A 21,571-nucleotide genomic window follows, 5' to 3' on the forward strand; every position below is an offset into this window, starting at 1 on the left:
AGAGTCAGAAGAAGTATGGGATTGGTTGAATGGTTTTGTCAAAATGCACTTAGAAAAAGATACATTGTCCACTCTTGTTCTTCATTGTTCATGCACCAATCTTTTCATTTAAAAAATAATTTATTAAGTACGTGAGAAAACATTTCAACATGGTGTGTATAATTATGATAGTTTCAGTCGCTCAGCTAGCTTTTTTTTTTTTTTTGTATATATTGGGTGTCAAATCTCTATGCTGAAATTAGTGGCATAATGATTAAACGAGAGATTTGTCCCCCAAAAAAATGACTAAACGAGAGATTTCTTCTTGATGTAACTATAAGCAAAATATGGTATAAAAACAAGTTAATAATGTTGTTTGTTAAAATTATTACGAAAAGTTGATTTAAGTATGGGTCGGGAAAGTTGATTGGTGAAGTTTGTGTTAGCCAATAAAAGAATGGGCAAGTAGGCGGAGAGCTTAAGTGGGATATATAATGTAGTGTATTATAAGAAGTTGATAGTGTTGACAAAAGTGGGACAAAACCCATTTCCATGTTTGGGAATTTTGATTTCTTGGCACGTAACACCTTTATAATTACTTCTGGTGTGCTCCACATACACCCACACTACACACATACAATTTATTACACCAGAGTTTCAAGCTATAATTTGTTACATACCGTAATGGTTGATTATGAAACGCAGTTATCAGTCTACATTGGTAGGAATCAAATACTTTAAAATAAAATTTTGCAAATACAAATTTCACCGAAATGACAATCTATTTCGTACCTGGCCTTACAATTACCAAACTTCAAAATGTTCTTCCATAAGTAAAGAATATGGATATTTAAATTACAATGTACATTGTGGTTGGTTTTAAAAAAAAATGTACATTGTGTTTTTTTTATAAGAATATTGAGATTTTATAATCCTTAAACTTCATATATTTGAAATCCTTTAACAAAGAAAAAAACTGCATATATTTGAGAAATGAATCTTCAATCTAACTTGGTTTGAATTGAAGTTAGGTTTGTTGTCAGTGTTTATGTATTTTAGAAAGAAAAAAAAAAAAAATCACATGTTGGCTTCTTTTGCTTTTTAAGAGACTCCTTACAAGCGAATAATAAGGAACCTACACAACATGGACACACACGCAGAGAATATTAACTAATCCAATCAATACTCAACACACAATATGACTATATGAGTGTCAATTATGAGAGAGTACAAATTACGTCACAATAACCAAATACTCCCTGTGTTTTTTAAAGATGAACGTTCTACGATTTTCACAAGAAACCATATTAAAACTTAGTTATTAATGCATAGTTTTTTGTAACTTTATATTTCTTATATTTTTAAACCAATAGGATTAAAAGAAATGTAATTAATATTTTTGAAACACACAATTTTTTATTATTAGTTGATAAAATATACTTTAAAAACATGAAAAATATATCTTTTAGAAACAAAATATTTTTCTAGAACATCCATCTTTAAAAAACAGAAGAGAGTAAATAACATAGTTTATTATTCATGCAAGTGTCTCAAATCTCCGTGCAACAATAAATGAGCCCTGGAGTAAATAAATAAGTGGAACTGAGCTGAAAATAAAACATAATAAAAATTTGAGAAGCGAATAATAAGGAACCTACACAATAAATGTAGAGAGAGAAAAAGAAAACCATAATAAATGTTTTTCCCGTTTTTCTCTTGTAAAAGTTAAGAGTAAAACTTAAAGTATAAGTATTTTTCTCTTGTATACAGTAAATAACTGAAATGGTGTAAAACATTTATCACCTGATTGGTAAATGTGTAGCTGAAACTAGAGTAAATTTAATTTTAGAGTAAATATTTATTCTATTAGTGCAATACAGTCAAACTCTTCATTTTTAACGCTTCACGTTATCTTTTTTTCAGCTCATCGTTCAACACACATTCAACTTACAATGGTTTTGTTTAATAAAATTCAACACTCTAATTTACTAATTAATAGTTATTTTTCTATATCCAAATTAAATAAACATAGTCTCTATTTATAGAAAATTTTAAATGATAAATTTTCGTATAAGATATAAAAATAAAGTATTTAATTTATAATGTGAATATTGGTTTTAAATAATTAAGAGGATATGAAAATATCAAAAATCTTTAGAAAGTGACATGTGTCGTCACTGAACTCCAATTTCTTCTTGTTCAACATATTGAATCTTTTCAACATCAAGTAATCCACATCATTAAATTTTATTTTTCAATAGTGATTCAACAGTTGAATCTTTTATTCAACACCCTCATTGTATATGGTCTAAAAGAAAAAAAAATCAAGTTTTGAGATAATAAGATTGTAATTTATTCATTACCATAATAATATACAAATCATAAATGAGTATTTGTCTCAATACTTTTTTGTTCTTGAGATTTCTTATTGTTTTTCAAGTTGATTTATGTTCCTTCACAATAACTAATCGTTAATACAGAAAAACCAATCTAATTGTCGTAAAAAACCAATCTAATTAATTGAACCTGGACAATGGAGGCTGAAGTCATGGAGGAACCGCAGAGGCAGGTGCAGCCACTCGTGCCTGTTGTTCCATGTTCCAATGCCACCCCTACGGACAAGGCGCGTTTGTGTTGAAGCTGCCTATACTCTTGAAAAAGAGTGCACGGCTCGCAGCAAAATTGGACGCATTGAAATATATATATTCCGACAAATAGAAAGTTTTTGTCTTTCAACCAAAAATCGGTCCAAACATTTTCATCTTCATGGGCTTTAACAGAGTTTTGTTAACTCTTAAACAAAATACTGAGCCAAGTCAACAAAGCCCATATAATGTCATATCAATAGTCAACTACTTTGGAGTTCCAGTGCAACCATATCTTCTTCCTTATCCATTCCAATAAAATCTCTATTGATCTCTCAAGAAACAAGAAAAAAAATGATGTCATCAATGGCACTCCACTCATCTGCTTCCCTCTGCTCTTCTTTCATCCCTCAACATCCAAAACTCTCCATCAAAGCTTCTCCATTGTTCCATAACCAAGCCACAAAACCCATCTCTCTAATAAACCGGAAGATTGTGGCTCTTGCAGCTCAAGATTGTGGCTCTTGCAGCTCTTGTTGGTTCACTACCTAAAACACAAGAACAACTCAGATATATTTGAAACAGAACACACACAACCAAAACAGGTAAACAACAACAACAACACACTCTTCTTTTATGTGTTCTGTTTCAAATATATCTGAGTTGTTCTTGTGTTTTAGGTAGTGAACCAACAAGAGGAGAAAGCAAGAGTGGTTCTCAAGTTTGTGTGGATGGAAAAGAACATAGGATTAGGATTGGACCAGCATGTCCCTGGACATGGCACAATCCCACTAAGTCCTTACTTCTTCTGGCCAAGAAAAGATGCGTGGGAAGAGCTTAAGTCCACTCTTGAAGCTAAGCCATGGATCTCTCAGAAGAAGATGATCATTCTCCTTAACCAAGCCACTGACATCATCAACCTCTGGCAACAAAGTGGCGGCAACTTAACTTCCCAATAATCTTCTTGTCCTTTGTCTATGATATTTTGCTATTGAGAGTTATTTGTTACAATCATATCTAAACAATATCCATCACATTAGACATTAAAATATTGAAAATGTTTTTATTGCAAAGAAGATAATAAAAGCAAAAAAAAACTAAGCTAAGCGACATTGAGTTGTTTTCCTGGAAGAATGAAACATCCTACGCTTGAAGATGGAGATTTTGCAGAGAAGAGCTTCACCATATGACTTGGAGACTCTCCGGTCACCGGAGTATGTACATGTCAACGTCACTTTCTTCTCCAACACACTCACCAATATTGAATATGTTTCTGCTTCCCAAAGAAACAGAGAAAACAAGAAACAATCTGCTGTGAGATAAAGAACTAATAGTGGTCTTCATCATCTGGAGAAGTAAAACTATAGTTCTCACCGATCATCCTTGACATTATGTCAGCGATCTTCTCTTGGCAGTCACTACATCTGATGTCTGCTGATAAAACAATCTCCTGTATCTAATAACAGACAAGATCATAACTCAAAACAAAAACTACGAGTTGAATCATTCTAAGAGATAAGTGTTTTAAGAGAGTAGCTACGGACAAGAGGCATGGATAAGGATGCGACAGAAGCTAGACTGCTTTCACTTGTTATTGAAAGCTTGCTTCTTGGTGATGCTCCAAGCTCTTGCTCAACGATTTCAGACAGAGAAGCCATAACAGTGTCTCCTTGTACCAGGAAATATAAATAGAACAGGAATCAAGAATCCTACAAGTTGTCGCTATCAGGAAAAAGGATGAGCTAGCAAATCTTCTTAAGTGGATGACAGAAGAAGCCTATCTTTACTTTTGCTTCACTCTGTGGAGAAAATCAAGTTTAGAGAGACAAGAGATGTTAACACACAAGACAGACATATACAAATTATGCTTTGGATCCTTGACTTAATTGTAACATATTTTAGAGTGAGAAAGTCAAGACGTTTTGGCTCTTCCTTTACTTTTCCTCTGCATAGTTTGAAAAAGATGCTTCACTCACAAAAATGCAACCCCACCAAGAACATTCAAGTAGCTCTTTATCTTTCTTTCATTACCCCACTTCGGTATATCCCAATCACAGATAAGCACAAAAGGGATATTAGGTACAAAGTTAAAAAGGGGTTTAAGATAAAAACTCTCACCTTTTATCATAACAAGGGGTTTATTATTATAAGCACTCTTACAGTCTTGCACAGACTGTAAAAAATCTCAAAACTGAATCAATGAACCGTTCTCATAATGGTTCCAGTTTCCACAAAGCATCAGTTGTTACCAGCTATAATTTACAACTTGTAACCAAAGAGTATTGGTCCCGTTTGGATGCTGTAGAAGACAAAACAATTAAGGGGACATGGACAATGACAGAAGTAATTTACGTACCAATCATGTGTCCTGCAACTTCGAAGAAATCAAAACAAATGCCTCAAAATTCAAATAAACGACGTTACCACATGAGCCGCCTCAAATCAGCTCTAAAACAATTCACAGCTAAGAAGAGAGTATGTATATAACATGGACACTGAAGTTGAACTCAAGGTTTTAAAAAAAAGATGTTTTATTTGATGATACATATGTTACATGAAAAGAAAGATCAATTCTAAAAATACACTGTTTAGTGTCTAAAACCCTAGTGAGGTAATGTGCTATTATTACCTACTCTCTACTGCATCCAAAAACTTGCTGCCTGTATTGAAGCGCTCTATGTCTACTGTTACACATACGTACACAAGACAAATTTCGATGCCATGATGAGCTTAACCTATACTTCCCCAACCGCAATCTTGTGTCACAATAATCTAAAACCCAAAATTTTCATCAAGCAGATGCACATTAGGTAATATGTACCTCACAAGACAAGACACTCTCCAATCCCCAAGCTGATCATCATCTTGACATCAACAGGCCAGCCAAATGCTGCCCAACCGAAGAGCCAAATACAGAATCTCCCATGAACTTGCCGTTCTCACAACCCAATGATTTTTCACATGAGAAACCATCAGTTAAGCTAGGATCATGCGGCCAGCAACTGACAATGCGATTGCGCTTCCTTGGGCCAACAACTGACGAGCTAAACAGAGAATCTCCCAAGGAACTGGTTCTTTTCCGCTTGTTCGACGCTGTCCACTTCAAGTCAGAAACCAAGACGTGTTTTAGAAGATCTGGAACTGGTTTCTTAGTAGCTACTGGAAGAGATACGGTTAGTTTAGCTTCATCCTTTAGTGACATAACGAAATCATCAACACCAACTTCACATAGCTTCTCCTCAGGTTTCACCTCGACCTCATTCTTCATCATCGAGGATAGGACGGAACTAACGACATCAGATCTTGGTTTCATCTGAACCCACTCATCTGCCGACCATTCCAAAGATTGTCTGAGATCACTACGATGGAAGGTAGATATTTTCTCTTCCCCTGGTAGGTAAACTTCAACTTTCTCTTCTGAAAGTTTCTCCACCACGATGCCTTCCCACCATCCATCACACCACCGCACGTCCACAGGCATACCAACATCGACAGCCCACACATCGCTTTCATTGCTCGGCCTCAGATTCGGACGCACTACTTTCCGTCCTGGGATTCTAAGACCCAGATGATCACTAGCAGCAACCCGAGACGCCAAAATCCACTCCTCTAGCTTCTTTGAGTCATCATCTGCATCCATAATGTCTTGGTACTGGACCTTAACCTTATCCTTGTGCTTCTTTACTACCAATGCAATCAACCAACAACCTCTGATGCCACTATCTTGGGAAAGAACTTCAACAAGTGAACCCTTTTTAATGAGATGGGACGAACCATCTTCTGCACCTTTACACATAGAAGTATCAGAAGCCTCCAAGTCAACCAGAGAAGCTCCTGCTACTGGGTCAGTGCCAAGTGGCTGGACACCTTCACCTGACTTTAGAATGGAAACATTCAAGTATCTAAGCACTTCTTGTCTCCAGTAACCTTGTAACTGTGTAATGTCATAAGGCTCTATGCCATCATCTCCGTATAACTTCTGGCAGAAGAAAGGTGCTCGCTGAAATTGCATCGGCACCTTGAGAAGTTCCTCGTAATGCTGAGGGCTGAGGACAGAAGCCAATCCATCTATGCACTCGATTTTGATGTCTTGAAGACAATGAGAAAAGAAAATCTCTCTGTCGTTAGCATCGTCGGCCAAAACAATACCAACTTCATCAGCTTTGTGAAACCACCGTACCACGACCATCTTGTTGCCTTTGGAGTCCTCGTAAAGGTCTTCCAAATATGCAATGAGTCTCTTGTGTTGCTCCGCTAGAACATACACAAAATCATTCACCTGTGATGAGTTTGTGGAAAAGGATTAGTTTTACATAGAAAATGACACCAACTGAACTTCAGTGAAAAAACATTAAAATGAAGAACTCACCGAGACTCTGACACCATTCCGGGAGAAAGATGGATAATGCTTACGACGTTTCCTGCAAGTCCAGGAAGAACCCATCCACGAGAAGTTTATGGTCGGATGAATAAGCTCCTGAGGCTTACCATTCTGAAAAGAAACAAAACAGAAACAAATAAATATTTCATTTTCTAACAAGAACTGAAAGTTAATTAAACACAGTACCATAAAAGTGGCAATATTGAATACCCCAGCAGCTGGTACATCTGCTACATGAGGTATTTCACCTAAGAAATCAAAAGAAAACCACAAAAATGATTAGCCATATTTCAACAAATGTTATCTCTAGATACAAAACTGAAAATCAATTTGTGCAGACATGCTCAGTACCAAAAGGTGGGAGAGCTGATCTGTCTGCACCAAATTTAAGTAATTAATAGAGTTAGCTGCAAAAGACGCAACGAGAGAAGGTAAGATCTCTAACACAAAGAACAATATTAACACTAACATAAAACAAATAAGTACCTATACAAGACTTTGAATATAAACTCCTAGCAGACAATTATAAGAGCACGACAAGACTTCTATCACATATCCGACAGAACATGAAACAGAAAAAAAAAACTCAAGATCCGAACTTTATCTCGTTTCAGGAGAAACCCAATAAAACAACAACAAAAGGGCACATAAAAAAACACGAAATGGATTAAAGAAAATCACCGGAAACAATGGTATCGAGCCAACCCTTGACGTCTTCCAAAGAGCTAAGCTTCTTCAAAACAGAGCGGTTCCTTTTCAACGCGTATCTAAAGGACATGCGTTTAGAAGCTCTCCTCAGCCTCCCAACAACAGCCAGATCCGCACACCCGTCTCTCCTCTCTAGGTAATAATGAACCTCCGTCTTCCCTTTCGCGTTCTTCACATTCAGCTCGTTCCACCCGCAATACGACGGCGTTTCAGACGACCACGCCATGATATCTCCCACACAGACAAGATGAAGAAGAAGAAGGGCGGAATTTGAATTGATTATAAAAAAAAAAGCTAGGGTTTTCGATTTGGGGATAAGTTTAAGGGTAGTGATTAGCTCCACGTTGAGCGTAGATTGTTAATTACGTTAGTACCCTCTGAGGTTAGAGTTGAATTACGAGTGTGCCCTTGAGAGGGGATTTCTTACGGGCTTTCTCTTTCATCTGTGAGGGCCCCCCCCCCCCCCCCCCCCCCCCCCCCCCCCCCCCCCCCCCTTCGATTTTTTTATAACTGTAAAGGACAAAAGACAAGTTGTGTGCGTTGAAGCGCGTGATTTTCGGATTCTTGTATTTTTTTTTAAAAAAAGGAGGAAGGAGACTCACTCTTTCTAGTTGACAGCTGTGTACACGTCTTTATAAATTATTTTTAAAAGATAATTTCAATATTTCTGTTTGCATTTATTTTTATTTATAACTTTGTTATTTTTATTTTGATAGAGTTTCGAAGAATAAAAACGATAAGACTTTTAAGAATAAAAATGCGATATTCAATTTTTAGGGTCTCACGGATAACAATCATATATGAACGTTAGGAATACATAAGAAAAAAGCATCTATCTAAACTATTAAAATTGAAGTCAAATAGTATTTACGCCTAACTTTTGCCAAATAATTACATTTGACTGCCACTGGCAGTAAAAATCTATCCTTTTAAAATTTTCCAAAATCACCGTAAACAAATTGACGTCCCTTATCCTAAAATAACTTGTAACTAAACCGGCTGTATTATGTGATATATTTACCATTTTGTATTTCATATGTGTATTACGTTTAAAACCGGCACACTCCATTATTAATACTTCCAATTTAATTTAATTCATACTCTAAGGACATAGTTTTAAAACCGATTCAATCCATGATAAACATATTATTTAATTGTAGTAAGATTCTAAAAACATTGTGTTGCACCGTGCATCGAACCTGAATTTGTATTGGTCTGTTTCTTCTTCCCTACAGAATGACCACTTCAATTTTATCTCTCGACCTTCGAATGGTATACACTATACAATTTAAAATTTCCAATTATTAAACTAAACCGGGATTGGATAAAAGAAACTGAATCGGCCATACCAAGTAATTTTGGTATTAAATTTATAAATGTCCTTCGAATATGGTATATTCAGAGTATCTGCTAAAAATATACGTAGATTTTGAAAATAAACCGTTTTCGTCAACCTAAGATCACGCTATTACTCAATATCACACCAAAAACCACACATATACTAACTTTAAGATCGATATTCCAAAATCACGTAATATCTAACTTATTATCTTTCCTAACTCTCAACTTATTCCAAGATTTATCCTTTAGTTCAAAAAATTTAGGTATACTTGATAGACATCCTAATAATCAATTTTTTTGGCCCATCTATAAATAAGAGCAATTCATTACAAGCTATAGAAATAAACAACAACAACGCAAGATTATTTTTCTTTAACAAATTTATTTTAATAGAAATTAATTCTAAATATGTTTATATATTTTATGTATTTATAAATTTATTATTTTTGTTTTTAACGGATGCTAAGATTTTGGAATAGGAAAAAATTATGACTCATCCCTATATTATTTTAGTTAGGAAATTTAAATTTATATCAGAATATTTTATTAATTTTTAATTTTAATTATAACTACAAAGATTAATTTTCAATCTAAATTTATGTTTAAATATTACTAATACATAATTTAATATAAACAAAAATCTAAAACATAAAATAAATATCCGCCCGACCGGGCGGGTCAAGGTCTAGTATTCTATTAAAACAGCAGTGTGACCCATTGATAACAAGTTATGTCCAATTGATTTTTTTTTTATAACTGTATCTACTTTAATTAAATCAATAACACGTTCTCTTTGTATAATAAACAGTTACGTTTTCTTCCAACACGAAGAAGGAGTTTTTGTCGGTTTATGATTTTAAAATTGGGCCATGGGCTTCGATTTTGTTTTTAAAATCAACTGATTTGTTCCATTTGGTCTGATTGCAAGGAGCCATATAAATTTATAATGCTTTCTTAACCACATCTAGGTTTATGGCTAATTTAATTTTAATAGAAGAAGACTAATAATATTGATTATTAAACAAAATTGCAATTATACTCGATTATTATCTATTATATTAAAACATAAATATAACCAATTGATAAAAAGTTATGTCCAACTAAAATAACTAATTTTTATATAACTGCACAAGTTATATAACTTCATCTAAATGAATATATTTTAAAGTCAGGGATAACCACTTTAAGTCATGTTTTAAAGAACTATGTATATGGCAACAAAAAATTATAAAAATATATTTTTGTATTTTTTGTTATTGGGTGTTTAAATAAAAATATAAACCCTTATATATGGCAACAAATGTGTGATACGAAAAAAGCCTTATACAATTGGTCATGTACCATAAAAATATAAACCCTTATAAAGGTTAAAACTAATTCTCCACATTAAAAAGACATTTTTGTTACCAATTATTTTTGTTTTTTTTGTTATTGGGTGTTTAAATAAAATTTTTTTTTTGATTTTAACCTTTTATTTGATTAATATAACACATTATTTTATATAATTATGTATAGCGTTACGTTATTGACATAATATAATAATTACTAGATATTGACCCGCCCTCGAGAGGGCGGGTATATTTTTTGTTTTTAAATTTTTTACCTAATTTAATTTATATGTTTGTGTGTTTGTATAATCATATTTTTGTATGATATGAATTTAATAGAACAGATAAATTTTGTAAATATATTAGATAAATCAAGTTTAATAAGTATATAAGTGTGTATTTTTGGTACCATATATGTATTTTTTTGTAATCATATTTTTGTTTTTATTTGTGATCATATTTTGCGTTTTTTTTAAAATGATTAGTAAAATATTTTGATAATTTTATTAAATTCGCTGACAAAAAAAAGAGTTGTATTAAATTTATTATATTGTTAAACTATACACCATAGTCTTTTAACACATTAATATGGTACTTAATTTTCAAACAGTATTTTTTTAAACGTAACAAACTCTTTATATAGTTTTGTTTAGTAATCTATACTATTATTTGAGAAGTGATTTTGCTTAGTTATCTCTTCTCCAAAATTTTAGGTAATTTTGATTATTTATCATTGTTTATTGTTTATTTGTCTTATTTTTCATAATTTTAGAAACTTTACTTATTCTTTATGTTTTAATAATTTTAATTTTTTCTTATTTGTCATGCTCTGCACAGTTTAAATTTTATATATATATATATATATATTTCATATTCTTAGTAATTTTAATTCATAATTTTATTTATTTATAATAAATAATTCTATGTGAGATTTAGCTTACTTGTCATATTTTCCATAATTTCAGGTAATTTCGATTATTTGTCATTTTTTACTGCTTATGTATCTTATTTACCATAATTTTAGGTAATTTACTTATTTGTTATGTTTTGATAATTTTAACTTTGCTTCTTTATTATGCTTTTCATATTTAAATTAACTCATTTATTTGTCACATTTTTAATAATTATATTTGATAAATTTATTTATTTGACATATATAATTTTAGGTGATATTTTTTTTTTTAAATTATCATGTTCTCTATGATTTTAAGATATTTTGATTATATTTTATGTTTTATTATTTTGAAAAACTTAAATGTCATATTTCATGATTTAGGTTGATTAATTATATATACTATTATTTGAGAAGTAATTTTGCTTAGTTGTCATCTTCTCCATAATTTTAGGTAATTTTGATTATTTGTCATTTTTTATTGTTTATTTGTATTATTTTTCAAAATTTTAAGAAATTTACGTATTCTTTATGTTTTAATATTTTTTTTATTTGTCATGCTCTCCACAGTTTAAATTATATATATATATATATATATTTCATATTCTTAGTAATTTTAATTCATAATTTTATATATTTAAAAATAATTCTTAGTGAGATTTTTCCATATTTTGCCATAATTTTAATTCATAATTTAATTATTTGAAAAACTTATTTGTCATATTTCATGATTTAGGCTGAGTCATTATTTTTAATAAATAATTTTTAAATTTTTAGTTTTAAAACATTTTTAGTGATTATTTAATAAATATTTACATTATATTCAGGGATAATTATGATTAACGAATATTATCAAATTTTAGAAATAATTTTATAGTTTTCATCTTATGTTTATTTTAGTTATATAAAATCAGTTGATGTTTGTATTAATTGTTTTTAAATGACATTTGTTTCTAATTTATATCATCGAATTATCTTACCAATCAAAAATATGAGTCTAAAGAATGCAATCTTTTGCCGTTATTTTTTTTTACAAAACAGCTTTTATTAGACATATATAATTATTATTTTTAATTTATAAAATTTTAGTTAAATAGAAATATGTTTTTAATCGTTGTAGATTTTGTTAATATGTGTCACTACAAACTCCGATAAAAGGAAATTCATATAAAATGCGAATAAATTTTTTATGAAGAGGGGATAAGTTTTATAGATTTATCTTTTATGTTAGTTTACAGTATTAATAAAATTTTATTATATTATTATAATGATGATACTTTTATATGTGTGGTTTGGTGATAGAATAAATGAAACTTTTTGTAAGTATCAAAAACATTTTATCTATGTTGTGTTGGAGTAAATAAAGTAAATTATATCTTCTACTTAATTTAATATTTGAAATTAATTTAAAAAATCAAATCAAAATTAAAAATTATGTTAAAATTTGATTTATTTGGATATATATTAGTCCGCACAAGTGTGCGGGTCATCATCTAGTAAATCAGTAATTAAACAGACAGATTAAATAACTGCAATTTTTTTTTCATAAATTGGAATTACTTAATTTTGTATATAATTATAATTACATAATTATTACACATTATATTACACATAATAATTTGTATAGAAATTATAAATGGGTTATGAAAATCAAAATCTGTGGCCCAATTTTAATGGGTTTTGTAACTGTTTCCCTGTTCTTTCAATATTTATAAGAGGATGGTGATAGAAACGATTGTGGGGAAGGAAAAAGTTTTTAGTTAAAAAAATTGTTGGAAAATATGAGGGCATATTTTACGGGATTAAAGAGTTAGATGACCAAATTTCGAAATTGATTTTAGAATAATTGATTTCATTCCTGGAATGTTCTTGTTTTACTGGATAAATAATTAAAAAAATAGATATGCTCCATATTATTAAGATACAATCGATTATTAACTATGGTATTAAGGTTGCATATTATTAGCTATCGATAATATGGTGTTAAAGTCCAGAAAAATATATTAGTTGCTAATTTAACTGATAGTAAATAATGGTCCCGATTAGTAGGAAAAAAAATTGTAAGAAAAGGAAATTAGATATAAATAGAGGTTCCCTATATTATCGCTGTGATTATGATGTGGGGGTTACTTTAGTTTGTTAGCCGTGTGAAGGATAAACTAAAGCTATTAAGGAATAGTGGTTACGTTGGAAAATTATATAAATGGGTGGTTATGCTCGAAAATGATGGATGCATGTATTGTTGCCATTAATTGTTGGATCCAACTTTTATCAATAGGTCACACAGGTGTTTTAATAGAATAGATTCCTCATAATTATAATAAAATTTGATATATTTTTTTCAAAAATTATTATCACACTACAACAGCATAGCTTACATCTCCGCCAAAAAATTAGATTTATTCGACTAGACATTTTTCTTTCACATTTTAAATATTTTACACAGACATTAAGTTTATCAATTAACAAAGCATTTGATGTTAAAAATAGGATTTAATAGGGTTTACGTGAAATTTTAATGGAAATAAATATTCATATAAATGAAACTCATTTAGTATAACGGGTTTTAAATAGGTTATTCGATTAAAAAATATTTATTAAATGTAATTTTACTTAAAGTTAGTGAAGGTCTTATTAAAACTAAAACTTTCAAAAATAACTAAAACAAAAAATATACTCGCCCTTTCAAGGGCGGGTCAAAATCTAGTATAGAAATAAAACTCTAGGAATGACTAAAACGTTTATTCCTTATCATATTTATTAAGGAACATATTATCGTATATTTCTACGCAGTAAAAAAATGATAAAAAAAAACTATTCTTTATAAATGACAAAAAAATTTAGGAACATTTAAAAATACATTATTTCTCGTCATTCTTTGGTCACCCTTTATACCCTTATAGAAAATTCAAAATATCGAAATGATTATGAAACTCAATTTAACATTCTTTCAAAAAAAAAATTGAAACTCAATCGAACCAACAAATAGAAGATATGTTTGGAGAGAACATGATATTTTTACAGGTTAAACATGGTTTTACATTCTAGGCGGCTCCACTGATGGACATTGTGAGGACCATAAACATCTAAAGAAGTTTATTGCTTTTACATACATAATGTAAAGTCTTGATTTGGACGATGAAATACATGAAAGTCATATATTTTACGGAAATGGTATTGCGACAAACTATTTTTAACTAGTAAAAAAAGTGTTTATACCTACAACATGATAGACTTTCATTTCTAGTGGATGAATTTCGACAATGTAAGAAGTTCTTCTCTAACTTTAATATTGAACATATTCCAAAAACAACAAAAATGAGAGAAAATCTTGCACGTGAATCTTAAATTTTATGTTTAGCTATGGTTTATGTTGATTTTACCCGACCGATTTGATTTGCTGAATCGTTGTCTTTTTACTTTTTGGAAGTAGTTTATTTTTTGTTGGCAAAAAGAATAAAAGAGTTCAAAACTTTAAATATGAAATATAACATAAGAACACTTTATTCAATGTTCTGAATTTACTTTTTAATTTTTTATAATAATTAAAAAATTATTACGGCCAAAATTTTAATTTTATATATCGGCAAATACTTCTACAGAATAATGGTTAATTATATTTACACCAAACAATGGCAATTTGTTATTTTCATTCTATATACAATCAAAGAGCAAAATAATGTGTTTTATAGGTGTTTCTTGCATGATAGAAAACTATGGTTTATTCAAAAAAATAAAAAAAATCCAACCAACTTATTTAGTCTTTCCACCATTTGGTAGCTGTTGCTCTTCTACATCATCAGAGAAGTTCTCTCTAGCGTTGACTGTGCTTAGACAGTTTAACGACGATTTTGAATTAGACAATTTAAACGAAATGGTCATTGTTGGACAACAGTAAGAAGAATTTGCCAGTGTTGGATACTTATCATACATGAAATGTAAGATGGATTAATGTCCTTTATTTTATTTTTTGACAGCAAAACATTTACAGACTCATGTTGACTCTGTAAACCAGATCGGTAACTCCGCATCCATGTGAACGACAAAGGACGATTAATGTCCTTTAAGACAACTCCAATCATAATATTAAATTTGGTGTTGAAATAACACCAAATCTAGTATTTTGGTGTTCTACTTTATTTTAATCTCCAACTATATTACTAAATTTTAGATTAAAATCTAGTGTTTGGTGTTCTATTTAATTCTCTCGATCAAGTCAAGGCTATCTATCTGATTTGTATTTTACAATTCAAGTTGATTCAACAGTAGCTTAAGAAAAGCTAATTCGGAACAGAATCGATAAAAACAAATGAAAAACAAATATTTAAAATGTCTTAATATTGTAATATTATGATAAAAGGTTTAGAAGTTTGTTTGCTATTTTTCGGTATGCAAACACCTAATTTTTATTTTAGTTCAAAAATGCTACTTTAGAAACACTAATAATGTGTTATCGGTTATGTTTTCTTCGGTTAGTTTCTGGTACTAAGAAAAAACCATTATTTTATTAATTTATATTTATTATTTTTATGATGTAATATATTTTAAACCAGGTAAAATAAAACAAACTGTTAAAAATAATAATGGCCAAAGTCATTCTTTCAGTTTTTATTATTTTTATAAATATTACAATTGATTTTATTATATACCCAAGACTCAATATATAGGCTCATGCATCAACTAAGTTCTTTTTGGATAATTGTAACTCACCACTAACGGGACTATTGACTTCCTTGCTATGATGCACCTGAACCGGCTTGTATGTGTAAATCTTGGTGCACCAAAGATAATACACAAAATTAATAGCTTGTAACAAAGTGATTAACCAGTAAAAATACTCAAGTCTCCCATGGTTTAAATTTTTATCTGGCAACCAATTTCTTCCATCCGGTTTAGCACTGAATGCATGAACCAAAGTCACAAGTAAAGTACTCGCATAGTTTCCGATCGAAATTGACATCCAGAAAAGTGCCATCGCCGTGCTCCTCATACTCTCCGGCGCTTGGTCATAGAAAAACTCCAAACTTCCTATTGACATGAAAGCTTCAGCAATTCCGTGGAGGCTATACTGAGGAATCAACCACATAAATGAGATCGGAATCACCGTGTGTGGTTTATCCAAAAGCCCATGCTCTAATGCGACTTGTTTTCGTTTGATCTCAACAAACCCGGCAACGAGGGTTGCAATGAATGAGATAATGAATCCAATTCCCATTCTGTGGAGGAACGTGATGCCTCGCTCGAGACCAGTGAAGTTTCTGGCAATTTTTACAAAGATGCGATCGTAGAAGACAATTGTGCAGAGCATCGCAACAGTTGTGAAGACAGACATTGAACCGGCTGGAATTTGGAATGATTTGGTTAGATGTCGGTTCATAGTTTTAGCTTGTTGAAGAGAGAAGGTTCCTTGTTGAGCATATGCTGTGAATAGGAGGATCCCAGAGGCTCCAATTGGACCCATCCGGATCACTGATTTGAGTTCTTCAACTCGGTGGACTGTGCTTAATCTCCATAGGTTAGGGATTTGACCCGACTTCAAATTGTCTTCCTCGGTCTTTATCGCCGCTTTGTCCAAGAAACTATAAATATAAAAGCATAAATGTTAGTAGGCTTATGACAAATGCAATGATTTGAATTAATTTTAGAAGAAATTATGAGAACCAGAATTTGTGTGAGCTTTAATAATTAAAATTAAGTAAAATTAAAAAATATTATATGAATTATTTTAAGTATTTTTGTTTTTTGTTAATTGCTATCTATTATCATGGATTTGCATATTTTTTTTATTTTTTTGTCAAGAATCACTGTTTCAAAATAATATATATATTTTCTGAGAAAATCCTGAAACTTTTTTACGTAGAAATAAATATTTCATGTTAAATTAGTTCTTTTTATGCTGTTAATAATGATTTTATTTACATTTTTTGTTATATGTATCATATATTTCTATCAGGTTGTATATTAGTATTACATATATATTATTTAGAAAGCGAAACAATATGCTAATTCCCCATCCTCAAAATTTTACTTGATTTTTGTTTCAATTGTTTCATGATCTTTGTTTAATACATCGATTTATTTATGTCTTGATTTATAAGTTTTTACGATTCTGGATAATGTTGTTTCAAATTACTTTTCCGCCATTTTTATGATTTTCAATTTGAATTTTACTGGTTTTCTTTTATATGAGAAAATAAAATACTTTTTACGTTTTTCGACACAGGTCTCAAGAATTTTATGAATATATATGAAATTTTTTAACTTTAATTTTTTGAGTAAAATTATGAAAATTACATTTCAGTAACAATAAAATTTAATAAGGTTGTAAAATGAATAATAACTAAAATTTTAATATAAATCTTTAAAATCTTTAAATTGGCAATAATAGATTTTACAAAAAAAATTACAAATCATTAAAAATTTAATCTCAAAATTTTCATAATTTATTAGAATATATGTACTAGTAACATGAATACTCAATCTTGAAATATATATTTTTATTTCAATAGTTTAAACTTTATATTTCAAAGGAATCATAGTATACTTTTTCTTGTTCTTGACACAAATTAAATTAGTAAATCAACTATGACGATAGTCAAAACTCAAAAGGCCTATAATAAGTTAGCACTATTAAAAAATATCGTACTATTTGTATAGTAAAAATATTTTGCCACTTATCTCTAATATAATCAAATTATTCGACTATATGTTAGTCCTTCCGAAATCACCATGGTATGTATCGTAGTGCACGAAGCCTTAATTACCAGAAGTTTCGATATGAATTTGAAGAAGAAGAGTCCCCAATAGATTTTATTACCTCATGTGTTTGGTGTGTGTGAGTATACCGTCTACGGAGATAGCAGCATCAATCTCATCGTTGAAATAGAGAAGAGTATGATCAGAAACCATACTCAGTTTCCTTTTGTGAAACGCTGCAACTGCTACTTGGATCAAGCGGGTAAACGGACTACCCGATGGATGCAAGTGACGATAAAGCCTGAAACCGCCCACAAAAGCAATAACAGACAGGAACATAGCCAGTGTTGGGATTCCCAAACCTACACCCCACCCAACGTTATCTTGGATGTACACAAGAACCGTCACCGCCACTAAAACCGCTGCACCCATGATAAAGTAGAACCTAATAATTTGATTACATCAACAAATTTTCATTATTTCTGGTTATAGCAACAACAACGATAGCTAGAAGGAAATTACTAGCTAGATAATATTTAAAACATGGGTTTCTAGTTCCATCAAACACATGATCATAGTTTGTTTGTTTTTGCTAACAATAGTTTATTTGGCAAAAAACACACACAGGATCATAGTTCATAAATTCGCTTTACACAATTATTACTTTAGTTTAATCGATCTACCAAACTTTAATAGTTGTATAATAGTTTATTTTCATTTACAAAACTATAAGAAAGTTGTTCCTTATTGAGCTTCCATCAAAACATTTGCACGTCCTTGAAAAGCTTTAACCTACACAAAAAGACTTAAATCCAAATAGCTAATACCTGCTATTTAAGTACAAAACAGGAACTTTCCTCTCTCTAAAACTCTTTCCACAAGAAAACCAGATCTCGTTTTTTGTCCGGTGGCCGGTGGCCCTCTCACCGCCGGTCACCCCCTTGTTTCTTCTTGCGCAGGTTCCCGCCTCACACGCTCCACTCTCTTCTCCAAGTAGATCCGATATGCGTTTTGCTCTATATCTCCACCGGTGTTGACCTCTGGCGGACCTAAAATTGAACACACGGGTGTCTGTGTTTCCTCTGGAGCAAAAGCGAGGTATCTTCTTTGGTCTAAGGTGGAGGGTTCCGGACAGGGTACGTTCTACGGCGGGTGAAGACAGATCTGTGTAGATCTGGTTCTCGGAGCCGACGGAGACAGTCTGGGAGCGTCGCTGCCTCCTCCTTGTTCCCGCTCGTCCTGCTCTTCTCCGCTGTCGTTTGTTTACTTTCCGGTTAGTTCAGAGTTTCTCATCTCCTTCTGAGAAAGGCGGTTTCAGAGGCAGCCGCCGAGGACCTCTGTTTTTAGATCTGAAGTCAGCAAATCTAGGCGTCACTCTTCTGCCGTTATGTCTCATTCGCCGTCTTCCGGAGGCTCTGAGCTTTGAGGACATGCTTAGTTTCGTTCTCCTTTGTACGGTGAGGTTCCTCTCGTCAGTCGTGTCGCTCTGTTTGTGTGGAGCTCCTGCTCCGGTTCTTCAAGCGCTCGCAGGAAGGTTGTGAGGAGTGTGTCCTGCCTCTTTGTCGATTGGAAAGCATCTATCTCTCCGACGCTGTGGCCGGTGTAAGGAGTTTAAACCACCGCCTGCAGTCCACGAGTCTCGTTTCTTCACCGCTTGCTTTTCCATTAGTCGGATTGGATCAACAGCCGCATCTTCTACAATCTTCTGGTTTGTTCGGAGTGGACCCTTGACGGAATGATAGCCGGGGCCGGGACGCCTAACCGCCTCCGCCTGTCACGTCCTCTGATTCCTTTCGGGATCTCATCCGCTCCTGAACTTTTCCTAGACCTCTAATCTTTTTTGCAGGTTTCCCGCTTTAAAGTGTCCTCTGGGTCTTCGAGTGCCAATCTCCATGTTTAGTCTTAGTCTTCATAGATTAAGCCTAACTATGTATCTAAGGATCTTTTTTTATCTTTTTGGGGGGGGATCTTTAGGTAGCCTTTGCTAGTTCTAGCAGATTTAGATCCAAGCTTTTGTATCTCAAAGCCATTTCTATGAAATGAATTCACATTTTGTCAAAAAAAAAAAAAAAACCCTGCATTTTTAACTTAATAGCAGCATTAGAAAGTCATGTATATAGTTTTTAGGGTACAGACAAATCTTTAATACTAAAAATATTTCAATGTTGTATAATCTATAAGACCAATTAAACAAATAATAAAAACCACTATGCAATCTCTATGAAAGGACTCGGAATTGTTGATATACATATGCAATAGAAAAGGTGTGAATAATATAAATTACCAGTTGAAGTAGTTCCAGGGTTTGGTGGTTTGCTCTGGATCCGACTCGTCGAACTGATCCGCACCAAACGCAACAACGCAGGGTCGGATCCCACCTGACCCGATAGCTCCAAGAAGAAGAGCTATATACAGAACACTCAACTGTGCTGTGTCTGCTACTACACAAACTTCTTCTCCTTTACATGGTGGTGGCCTTAGCGTCGGTATTATTGCCGATATCGTAAGCAATGTCATCCCCTGTACGTTTTTATTCGGTTTACAACTTCTCGTTAGAATACTATGATAAAGAAAATGAAAATTTGACTAAGACACCGTCGAGAAGAACTCAACTTTGGTTTATTCCGAGTTTCCTATGGTTTAAGTATAATTTTGTTGATAAAAGTTCTTTATTTTATTTTATTTTGTCACTGAAAAATTCTTTATGTATAAACATACGATTTGGTAGATAATGGAAGCGAAAGTGATGGTCCAGAAGCGGCCAGCGAAGGAGTCGGCGATAAAGGCACCGACGAGAGGAGTGAGACTCGAAGTTCCAGCGAAGTTAGTGAGAGTGTTGGCTGCTTTGGTTAACGGAAGATGAAGCTGTGTCGTTAGATAGCTTATCATGTTTGAGTGAAATCCAACCACCGCCATTTTCTCACACATCTCGTTAGCTGATAATCCATATCAAATATTAGTTATAATTAGCTTCATATTTTTTACACAAAACCTAAATAATAATCGTATAGAATGTTTCTAGTCTCATACCGAAGATGAAGGGCATGGTAATTAACCCTCCCTTTCTTCGACTTGGCTTCCCATGATGTTGTTTTTCTTCTTCACTGATCTTGTTCTTGCTCTGCTCTTCCATGTTTGTTGAATATTTGCTTGTAATGATTAGTTATGTTTATTGTTTGTTATAACTTGTGAGTGTTGAAAATGGCAATATTTATAGGCTTTTTGGTGTATATATTAGTGGGTGTTTTATACTAGCCTTGGTCCGTATGAGGTCTATAAAGGAACACGCCGACGGTGACGTCCACTGATTCGCAAGCAGACTTAAACCATATTTGCGCGTTACTCAACGATAGTTTTTTTTTGAAAAAGGGCATGTTACTCAACGATAGTTTAGTGGAAAATTATAACAAATGACCATGAAAAACTTATTTAAGTAAATGACCATCAATCAGCATAAGGTATGATATTATGTATATTTATGTGTCAGTGATAAAATCGTCTATTTGAAATTAGTTACTACCACACATTTTATTCATTTATTTGTTTTCTTTTTTTTTCCATTTTCAAATCCTCTATTTCTTTATATGTTCTTCAAATTTTTATTATAAATAATTTTGATCTTACTCAAAAACATGAAAAACTTCTGAACATTTAGTATTTG

General features: G+C 32.0%; 4 protein-coding genes across 5 annotated transcripts; 1 reads left to right on the forward strand and 3 right to left on the reverse strand.

Moving 5' to 3' along the window:
- Positions 1–2,453: 2,453 nt before the first annotated feature.
- LOC106408336 (30S ribosomal protein 3-1, chloroplastic-like) lies at positions 2,454–3,637 on the forward strand. The gene is made up of 3 exons (XM_022705286.2): positions 2,454–3,099; positions 3,135–3,169; positions 3,245–3,637. The coding sequence occupies exons 1-3, from the start codon at positions 2,919–2,921 to the stop codon at positions 3,521–3,523; spliced, it is 495 nt and encodes a 164-aa protein (XP_022561007.1). The 5' UTR covers positions 2,454–2,918; the 3' UTR covers positions 3,524–3,637.
- LOC106407047 lies at positions 3,581–4,853 on the reverse strand. The gene is made up of 3 exons (XM_013847824.3): positions 4,109–4,853; positions 3,939–4,020; positions 3,581–3,837 (listed from the first exon to the last, which is right to left on the reverse strand). The coding sequence occupies exons 1-3, from the start codon at positions 4,220–4,222 to the stop codon at positions 3,662–3,664; spliced, it is 372 nt and encodes a 123-aa protein (XP_013703278.1). The 5' UTR covers positions 4,223–4,853; the 3' UTR covers positions 3,581–3,661.
- Positions 4,854–5,077: 224 nt separating this feature from the next.
- Positions 5,078–7,965, reverse strand: LOC106410592. Of its 2 annotated transcripts, XM_013851131.3 has the most exons (5): positions 7,627–7,885; positions 7,297–7,352; positions 7,132–7,193; positions 6,934–7,056; positions 5,078–6,843 (listed from the first exon to the last, which is right to left on the reverse strand). In XM_013851131.3, exons 3-5 carry the CDS (start codon positions 7,132–7,134, stop codon positions 5,425–5,427), a joined length of 1,545 nt encoding a protein of 514 aa, XP_013706585.1. In that variant the 5' UTR covers positions 7,135–7,193; positions 7,297–7,352; positions 7,627–7,885; the 3' UTR covers positions 5,078–5,424. The 2 variants fall into 2 exon arrangements, with proteins under 2 accessions (XP_013706585.1, XP_013706584.2); XM_013851130.3 differs by lacking the exon at positions 7,297–7,352 and having other exon boundaries at positions 7,627–7,965.
- Positions 7,966–15,798: 7,833 nt separating this feature from the next.
- On the reverse strand, positions 15,799–21,145 carry LOC106410700 (protein NRT1/ PTR FAMILY 3.1). The gene is made up of 5 exons (XM_013851263.3): positions 20,941–21,145; positions 20,629–20,846; positions 20,195–20,430; positions 18,032–18,355; positions 15,799–16,793 (listed from the first exon to the last, which is right to left on the reverse strand). The coding sequence occupies exons 1-5, from the start codon at positions 21,041–21,043 to the stop codon at positions 15,884–15,886; spliced, it is 1,791 nt and encodes a 596-aa protein (XP_013706717.1). The 5' UTR covers positions 21,044–21,145; the 3' UTR covers positions 15,799–15,883.
- Between the last annotated feature and the right edge of the window lie 426 nt (positions 21,146–21,571).

Source organism: Brassica napus, chromosome C6, assembly GCF_020379485.1.
Source record: "Brassica napus cultivar Da-Ae chromosome C6, Da-Ae, whole genome shotgun sequence".
Lineage (NCBI taxonomy): Eukaryota > Viridiplantae > Streptophyta > Magnoliopsida > Brassicales > Brassicaceae > Brassica > Brassica napus.

Coding starts and splice junctions, on each gene's coding strand:
- LOC106408336 (XM_022705286.2), top strand. CDS start 2,919: ATGATGTCATCAATGGCACTCCACTCATCTGCTTCCCTCTGCTCTTCT. Junction 3,100..3,134: donor TTGTGGCTCTTGCAGCTCTT/GTTGGTTCACTA, acceptor AGAACAACTCAG/ATATATTTGAAACAGAACAC. Junction 3,170..3,244: donor AACACACACAACCAAAACAG/GTAAACAACAAC, acceptor CTTGTGTTTTAG/GTAGTGAACCAACAAGAGGA.
- LOC106407047 (XM_013847824.3), bottom strand. CDS start 4,222: ATGGCTTCTCTGTCTGAAATCGTTGAGCAAGAGCTTGGAGCATCACCA. Junction 4,021..4,108: donor CATCCTTATCCATGCCTCTT/GTCCGTAGCTAC, acceptor GTCTGTTATTAG/ATACAGGAGATTGTTTTATC. Junction 3,838..3,938: donor CATAATGTCAAGGATGATCG/GTGAGAACTATA, acceptor TTTGGGAAGCAG/AAACATATTCAATATTGGTG.
- LOC106410700 (XM_013851263.3), bottom strand. CDS start 21,043: ATGGAAGAGCAGAGCAAGAACAAGATCAGTGAAGAAGAAAAACAACAT. Junction 20,431..20,628: donor CTTCCATTATCTACCAAATC/GTATGTTTATAC, acceptor AAAAACGTACAG/GGGATGACATTGCTTACGAT. Junction 18,356..20,194: donor CCCTGGAACTACTTCAACTG/GTAATTTATATT, acceptor TCAAATTATTAG/GTTCTACTTTATCATGGGTG.
- LOC106410592 (XM_013851130.3), bottom strand. CDS start 7,879: ATGGCGTGGTCGTCTGAAACGCCGTCGTATTGCGGGTGGAACGAGCTG. Junction 7,194..7,626: donor GCTCGATACCATTGTTTCCG/GTGATTTTCTTT, acceptor TTGATTTCTTAG/GTGAAATACCTCATGTAGCA. Junction 6,844..6,933: donor GGAATGGTGTCAGAGTCTCG/GTGAGTTCTTCA, acceptor AACTCATCACAG/GTGAATGATTTTGTGTATGT.